Source organism: Rattus norvegicus, chromosome 15, assembly GCF_021556685.1.
Source record: "Rattus norvegicus strain SHRSP/BbbUtx chromosome 15, alternate assembly SHRSP_T2T, whole genome shotgun sequence".
Taxonomy (NCBI): domain Eukaryota; kingdom Metazoa; phylum Chordata; class Mammalia; order Rodentia; family Muridae; genus Rattus; species Rattus norvegicus.
In genome coordinates, this window is record NC_141548.1 from 31,650,115 (window position 1) to 31,658,653 (window position 8,539).

General features: G+C 46.9%; 1 protein-coding gene and 1 non-coding gene across 2 annotated transcripts; one reads left to right on the forward strand and one right to left on the reverse strand.

Annotated features, from left to right (window-relative positions):
* Window positions 1-1,193: 1,193 nt before the first annotated feature.
* Psmb5 (proteasome 20S subunit beta 5) lies at window positions 1,194-5,676 on the reverse strand. The gene is made up of 3 exons (NM_001105727.2): window positions 5,468-5,676; window positions 4,456-4,762; window positions 1,194-1,529 (listed from the first exon to the last, which is right to left on the reverse strand). Exons 1-3 carry the CDS (start codon window positions 5,663-5,665, stop codon window positions 1,243-1,245), a joined length of 792 nt encoding a protein of 263 aa, NP_001099197.2. The 5' UTR covers window positions 5,666-5,676; the 3' UTR covers window positions 1,194-1,242.
* Window positions 5,677-7,385: 1,709 nt separating this feature from the next.
* Window positions 7,386-7,460, forward strand: Trnaa-agc93 (transfer RNA alanine (anticodon AGC) 93). Its single transcript has one exon. It is a non-coding gene; the product is annotated as a tRNA-Ala (tRNA).
* The last annotated feature ends 1,079 nt before the right edge of the window (window positions 7,461-8,539 follow it).

The following is an 8,539-nucleotide window of genomic DNA, read 5'->3' on the forward strand; positions in this document are numbered from 1 at the left end:
AGCTGAGAATGGCTGGGGTTTGAACCTAGGGCTTCCTAAATGCTAGAAATGCACTCTACCATCTGACTACATCCCAGCCCAAATATTCTAACTTTTGAAATGCACAGTGTGCTTGGGTCTATGCTAACGGTTCTCTGGCTCCAGAGGCTTACAGCAAAAGGAATCTCCTGAGGCAAGAGTCATTTGTTTCCCAAACTCTGTCCTCCAGGCTCACTAATCCACCATTTCCCCTGTACTTGACAAATGCAATTAGCAAGCCTCGATCAGTTCCCGTGGACAACCTCATCAATCAGAACACAAACTGCAGGGTACTGAGAAGAGAGCTGCAGCACAGGGGAGAAGGACCTACCTGACTTCTACATGACTCACTTGTAGTGTACAGTACATCCTCTGACAACCCACCTTGGCTTACAGGCCACCAGGCTGGGTGTGTGACGTCAACTGTGTGTGCACAGCGGGGACTTTTTTATTCATCCAGTCTAATAGCGTTGGGTGTGCACATCCATACCCTGAGAGAGCAGGACCACTAGGGCTTCCACTTTTTCAGGGCTTAGGCCCTCCCTTCCCCTCTCACTTGACTCCAGATCTGGCCCAGTGTGGTGGCACATACCTTGAATCACAGGGCTCAGGAGGCAAAGGCGGGTGGATCTCTGTGAGTCCAAGGCCAGCCTGTTTTACAGAGTAAGTTCCAGGATAGCCAGGGCTACCCCTGTCTCAAAGGAAGAAAAAAAACAAACAAACCATATTTATCCTGTTTATCATTCTACACTGTGTAGTCTCGTCGTACCTCAAACACAAGAGCCTTCCCTCTGCAGCCCTGCCTACAGCATCCTTGTGCATCTTTCCACCTCATCAACTTTTCATCTTTTCAAACTGAAGCAGGAAGTCCCCCCCTCCTCCCCGCCTCTCTCTTTTGCTTTGCTATTAGCTTCAGGACTGGGGACATTAATGTATTCACCAGACTTTGTCCTCACACCGTTTCCTGTAATTACAGTGCCTTCTCTCTCACTCTCCTGGCTTGACTGTAAAGTGCTTGAAGGAGGGACAGTGTGGACAAGAGGCTGAGAAACAGTACAATTTTAGCACCCAAGAGAGCAACACAAACAGCTAATGAATCAGGGGCTCATCAACTGGTAGTGTACACCAATGTTTCAGAGCTTTACCAAAGGTACTTAAATAATTGTGGACTCCACTATGGAACGGGTACTATTATTTATTATAACCAGGGCACTCCACCTTCCCTCAGGGGATAGATGAAGTATACTTGTCATGTAAGTCAGCTACATTGTCACTGGAGACACGGATCCAGCCATCCTCCCGCACATGGTAGAGGTTGACTGCTCCTCCGGAGTAGGCATCTCTGTAGGTGGCTTGGTAGATGGCTCGGCGGGCCAGGTCATAGGCCTCCTCCACTTGTAGGTCATAGGAGTAGCCTCGATCCATGACTCCAAACGCATACACGGAGCCAGATCCCACTGAGAAGGCGGTTCCAGAGATCCTGTTCCCCTCACTGTCTACATAGTAGAGGCCTGAAGATGAGGTGAGGAGGAAAACAAGAAAAAAGACATCATTTTCTGTTATTTTATTCATCTGCCAAGACAGACAGACAGAGACAGACAGACAGACAGACAGACACACACACACACACACACACACACACACACACAGGCTCCATCCCACCCCCTCAAAAATAGGATCTCGGGGCTGGAGAGATGGCTCAGTGGTTAAGAGCACTGACTGCTCTTCCTGAGGTCCTGAGTTCAAATCCCAGCAACCACATGGTGGCTCACAACCATCTGTAATGAGATCTGATGCCCTCTTCTGGTTTGTCTGAAGGCAGCTACAGTGTATTCATATACAATAAATAAAATCTTAAAAAAAAAAAAAGGATCTCAGCACACTTGGGAGGTAGAGGCAGGAAGATCAGGAGTTAAAGACTAGGCTTAACTATTAAGTTTGAGGTCAGCCTGGGCTACATAAAAACATGTCTCAAGGGTTGGGGATTTAGCTCAGTGGTAGAGCGCTTGCCTAGGAAGCGCAAGGCCCTGGGTTCGGTCCCCAGCTCCGAAAAAAAGAAAAAGAAAAAAAAATGTCTCAAACAAAACAAGGGCTAGAAAGCTTCCTCAGCAGTTAAGAGCACTTGTTGCTCTTGTCTAGGACCAAGGTTCAGTTCTCAATATACACAGGGTGGCTCATAACTAACTGTCTGTAACTCCAGTTTCTGGGGATGCAATGCCTTCTTCTGACTTCCGTGGGCACAGGGCATGAAGTGGTATACAGACACACAGGCCACACTTATATACACATAAGAACTCACAAAGAAACAAAGTAAACTTTCAAAAATTGAAGACAGAATCAGATTTACTCTTGAGATTTCCAGATTCCATATCATACCACCCACCTTACCTCAAAGTGTATATAAACCATCCCTCCTGTTCACACCACCCACCCTCTCACAGTATGTAAAACCATCCCTCCTGTTCACACCACCCACCTCATTTCACATCATATAAACCATCCCTCCTGTTCACACCACCCACCCTCTCACAGTATGTAAAACCATCCCTCCTGTTCACACCACCCACCTCATTTCACATCATATAAACCATCCCTCCTGTTCACATCACCCACCTCATTTCACATCATATAAACCATCCCTCCTGTTCACATCACCCACCTCATTTCACATCATATAAACCATCCCTCCTGTTCACATCACCCACCTCACCTCACAGCATGTAAACAATCCCTCCTGTTCACATCACCCACCTCACCTCACAGCATGTAAACCATCCTTCCTGTTCACACCACCCACCCTCTCACAGCATGTAAACCATCCCTCCTGTTCACACCACCCACCTCATTTCACATCATATAAACCATCCCTCCTGTTCACATCACCCACCTCACCTCACAGCATGTAAACCATTCCTCCCGTTCACACCACTCATCTCTCCTCACAGCATGTAAACCATCCCTCCTGTTCACACCACTCATCTCTCCTCACAGCATGTAAACCAACCCTCCTGTTCACACCACCCATCTCTCCTCACAGCACATAAACCATCCCTCCTGTTCACACCACTCATCTCTCCTCACAGCATGTAAACCATCCCTCCTGTTCTCTTGACAACTCCAAAAGGCAAGTATGCTGGATAATTCAAGCACAGAACTTCAGGAATGGTGGGAGATAACACTTAAAATATAACCCCAGGGTTGCGATAGTTGTCTCCTTTTAGGTCAAAGAAGAAACAGAACAGAAATGGCAACTCCATAGCTGAGCATTGTCGCCTGTGGCTACCAACTGCATGAAACTGACATCAACACTTAAAATGGTGCTACTGCCAAATACTGAGAAATAATTTGGGTATTTCATAAAAAAAAAAAAAAAATCAACTAATAAATCAAGCCCACTAGTTATATCTACTTCTGAGATACAATGTCTCTGTGTGCTTCAGGCTGTTCTACTGCTATATAGCTTAGGCTGGCCTCGAACTCTTGACCCTCCTGCTTCAACCTCCCTAGTGGTCTAGGATCACAGAGCATGTAGTTGTCGACTACCACCAGGCTTGATGTCCTGAGCCGGATCCACAGAACAAGAGAACCAACTCCCACAAGTGATCCTCTGAACTGCATGTATGCTCTGTCCACGCAGACACTATAAACTAACAAATAAATAATAACTTAAAAATTTAAAAAACGGGGCTGGAGGATGGCCCCAAGGCCACTCTCGCCGAGGACCTGGGTTTGAGTCTGAGCACCACACGTGGCTCACATCCCTCTGTGACTATATTCTACCCCTGGAATTCCCTCTTCTGGTCTCTTCAGGCACCAGGCATACACATGGTGAGCAGACAAAACATCCATGCATATAAAAGGAAACAATTCATGAGAATTTCTTTTTCTTTTTTTTGTTTTAGAGACAGGGTTTCTCTGTCCTTGACTCTCCCTCTGTAAACCAGGCTGGCCTCGAACTCAGAGAGCCACATGCCTCTGCCTCCTGAGTACTGGATAACCACGGCCTGGCTACTCATGAGAAATATTAAAATAATGTGGGTAGCTCATAATTTGTCCTGTCAAAAAATGCTAGCTAGTTTATCGATCAATTTAATTCTCAAGTACAAATGTTTTCTTGTCATTATTGTACGGGAAAGGAGGAGAACGGTCGCGCAGACATTATACTAATTGCTTTCTATGTACCGCACTTAACCATGGTGATGGTTTACTCAACCAATTGACAGATGAAGAAACAGGCTAAGGATAAAGGTTACCTCAGCAGTCAGTGACACAGCAAGTCTGACTCCCTGTCCTTTGCTATACAATGCCTTCCTTGGAAAGGGAGGAAGGGCTAAGAACACTTCCATCCTCCGCACCCATTAAAAGCCCTCAATGCGTCGATCCGTTCAACCCCTCCAACCGTGGTGTCAAGGATCACAGGACCACAGCACAACTCACCCGGGCCTCTCTTATCCCAGCCACAGATCATGGTGCCCATGGACAGCCCCATGCCTTTGTACTGATACACCATGTTGGCAAGCAGTTTGGAGGCCGCCGCGACCGAGATGCGTTCCTTGTTGCGAAGCTCATAGATTCGACACTGTCGAGCCAACAACCGCTCCCAGAAGCTGCAATCCGCTGCACCCCCAGCCATGGTGCCCAGAAGGTAAGGGTTGATCTCTATCACTTTCTTCACTGTCTGGGAAGCAATGTAGGCACCTGCGGTGGCCCGGGAATCCGCTGCAACAATGACTCCATGCTGAAACTAATTAAGGTCAAGAAAACAAAGAGGCCACATAAGACCACAAATACTCCCAATACTTATTTTTGTATAAATACAGAAAGATAATCTGGCTTGGCATCCCTTTAGTTTTACAATCGACTTCATATATTAGATGTTATTTGGGTTTAAGAGCAATCCCTGATTTAGCACTGGTTGCTCTTCAAAGCTTCCGTTCCCAGTGCTCACAAAGGTCTGTAACTCCTGTTCCAAGGAATTCGATGCCCTCTTTTGGCGCCCCTGCGAGCACTACACACGTGGTGAATATACATAAAGGCAAAACACAAAAATAAGAATAAATCTTTAAAGACTGGCCTAAGATCCAGAGCCAGTTATTGCAGAGCTGGAACAGGGACCCTAACTGTTTGGCACTCACTGCAATAGTCCCTGGACTTCATCAAGCTCCCCGGAGGGGACTCCAAGTTTATAAAAAGCTTGGGAGAACAGCGATAATAGCTTTCTTTCCCTCCACCACGGTCCGCTGTTACTGTTCCCAGATAGGGCGCCTGAGTTGGGGTTGCCTAGGAGTCAACCCACGCTGTCCGTCTCCTTCCCTCACTGCTCCCCATCCCCGCCCACCACCCCTTTCTCAAAGTTTTGAGACAGTGAAACCGCTAAGGATCGGGATGAGAGGACCGAACCTCCGCCCGACTCGCTGAGATGCCGGAGAATTGCGAGTTGTCTGAGTACCTTGAAGGCCAGGGTGGTGGTTCCATGAAGCATTTCGATTCGTGGCTCCTCCGGGACACCCCAGCTCGGCGCGGCTAGGCTCAGCCCATCACCAGGACTCCCCGGACCCAAGTCCAGCAGATCTGCACGACCTCCGAGTCCAAAAAACCCGTGCTGATTCACCGGCATCGGCCGCTGCAACACGCTGGCCAGCGCCATGTTTAGCAAGGGCAACAGGAACTGCCTCCGAGAACACCGCCAAAGAACGGACGGGCAACGCCGCGACGTCACAGCTTCACGCCCAGTTAAGTATGCGGAGGAGGCGCCATTTTTACTCCGGGCAACCACTCCTCCAAATACCAGCGCCCGACTGTTTTCAGCTAGGAAGGGCGAAGGAGAACGCTAAATGGTTAAGATTGTCATTTTTACTTTGGTGTCGAAGCAGTACGGCTAAGATTAACTTCAAATTCCTAGAGAGTGGTTGGAACGTTCACGTCGAGTGAGGGAAGCGAGTTCGGCCATCTTTGAGAAGGGCGTGACTGCTTGAGAATCTAAGCTGGATTCTGGATTCACCGCCCAAGGCCCAGGTTCAGGTTATAAGCAGCGTCCCTATTTCTGAAAACCCAGTTAAGGAGACTGTAGTCGTTTTCTTTAAGGCCACTCATGGTAATACTGGCTAAAATAACTGTTTTCAGGGCATTTCCCCATGGTTTTAATTCAGCCGCAATAGTGTGGTCAACAACAAAAACCCCACCCCCTCTTTTTTTGATAGCATTTATATACCATAGTTTGGGTTTTGTTGTTGTGGCTTTTTGGTTTTTGGTTTTTGGTTTTTTAAAGATGGGCGTACGATTGTTCTTAAATTCACTAGGTAGATAGCCCAGGCTACCCTCTAACTGGCCAGGTTTTCCTGCCTTATTTCAGACTAACGAGACAGCAGGCCTGAGCCACACACCAGATTTTTGTTTTGTTGTTTCTTTTTAAGATTTATGGGGTTGGGGATTTAGCTCAGTGGTAGAGCGCTTGCCTAGCAAGCACAAGGCCCTGGGTTCGGTCCCCAGCTCTGAGTGGGGGGGTGGGGGAGAGCATCAGCTGCTCTTCCAAATATCCTGAGTTCAATTCCCAGCAGCAACCATACGGTGGCTCACAACCATCTATAATGAGTTCTGATGTCCTCTTTTGGCATGCAGGAGTACATACAGATAGAGCACTCATATACATAAAGTAAACACATAAGCGCAGGGCCTTGCGCTTCCTAGGCAAGCGCTCTACCACTGAGCTAAATCCCCAACCCCTGCAGCTGATGCTCTTAACCACTGAGCCATTACTCAAACTCCCTTGTTTGTTTGTTTGTTTGTTTGTTTGTTTGTTTGTTTTTTGAAAAATAGTCTCCATATATAGTCATGGCTTGAGCTGGAATTTACTGTGTAGACCAAGCTGGCCTCAAACTGGGCCCCTCACGCCTGGTCTGGCTCCAGAGCACTGGGATTAAAGATGGCTCACCACTGTAGAGTTACTTTCTATGCACTGTGTGACAGCAGTCCCCTGTCAACAAAATCTACGGCCAATGAGCTGAGGCAGGATTAGAAGGTGGGACATCCAGGAGAGAGAGAAAATTTTGGAAAATAGGCACGGGAGATGAGAGATTCGCCCTGAACTCTGAACTCTGGAGATGCTGGCATGAATCTCAGGAGAGGTAACCAATCACATGACTGGACTTAAACTAGTTTAAAAGGGTAATTGAGGGCTGGAGAGATGGCTCAGCGGTTAAGAGCACCTGACTACTCTTCCAGAGGTCCTGAGTTCAATTCCCAGCAACCACATGGTGGCTCACAACCATCTGTAATGAGATCCAATGTCCTCTTCTGGTGTGTCTGAAGACAGCTAACAGTGTACTTATATATAATAAATGAATAAATCTATTTAAAAAGGGGGGGGGTTTGGGGATTTAGCTCAGTGGTAGAGCGCTTGCCTAGCAAGCACAAGGCCCTGGGTTCGATCCCCAGCTCCGAAAAAAAGGAAAAAAAAAAGGGTAATTGAGTTGGGTCACAGAACAAGCCAGAGCTATTGGCCTAGGCAGTTATTCAGAAATATTGTCTTAAAGATGTTATTTCTAGGTAGAAAAGCATGGGGCTACACATCACACCCTGCTAATAGTAACCAACTTTTAAGATTCTCTTCCAGCCTCTGGTGAGAATTTTAAGTAATAAATTGCCTGAAAGGCAAATAAAGAAGAAAAAACAAGGTTTGGCTAATTGAAAAAGTAGATTTTTGTCTTTTGTTTGCTTTTTTTTTTAAAGATTTATTTATTTTATTTATATGAGTACATTGTAGCTGCCTTCAGACAAACCAGAAGAAGGCATCAGATCTCATTAGACCTCTCAGGACTTCTGGAAGAGCAGTCAGTGCTCTATAACCACTGAGCCATCTCTCCAGCCCCTGTTTGTTTGTTTGTTTTTTTTGTTTTTTGTTTTTTTTTTTTGTTTTTTTTGTTTTTTTGTTCTTTTTTTCGGAGCTGGGGACCGAACCCAGGGCCTTGTGCTTCCTAGGTAAGCGCTCTACCACTGAGCTAATCCCCAGCCCCGCCCCTGTTTGTTTTAAGATAAGGTTTCGCTGTGTAACTCTGGCTAGCTATCCTGGAACTCTCTCTGTTGACCAGTCTGGCCTCCAAGTCAGAGACCCTCCTGCCTCTGCCTCCCAAGAGCTGAAGGCGGGCGCCACCACACCAGGCTTAGCACCTGTATATTTAAGTCAATAGTAACTGGCACCTGAGGACTTGCAGGAGAGGTTCCATAAAGATACACGAAGGGGCTGTAACTGTAGCCTATCAGATTAGGCACTTCACTGGGAGTGGGCTTTCATGGCCTTTTCTTCCTCCCCCACCCTCACCTCTCAACATGTTTAGGACGGACAAGTCAGGAAATAGGCATCCACATGCAGTGTTGCCTCCTGCTTCGTGGGTCTGTGAAGTCTGCGTCTAGCCTTGCTTGTTGGATTTACCTCTCGGTTTCTAAACTCTAAGTTCTTCTGATGTCCAGCTCAGTCCCTCTTCTCCTATCGTAGATTTTGCATGTGCAATATTTTTCATGCTGA

Excerpts from the sequence above, each read along its gene's own strand:
- Psmb5 (NM_001105727.2), bottom strand. The coding sequence starts at position 5,665 with ATGGCGCTGGCCAGCGTGTTGCAGCGGCCGATGCCGGTGAATCAGCAC. Across the intron at positions 4,763-5,467 it reads CCACCACCCTGGCCTTCAAG|TTTCAGCATGGAGTCATTGT; the intron begins GTACTCAGACAA and ends GACCTTAATTAG. Across the intron at positions 1,530-4,455 it reads CTGGGATAAGAGAGGCCCGG|GCCTCTACTATGTAGACAGT; the intron begins GTGAGTTGTGCT and ends CCTCATCTTCAG.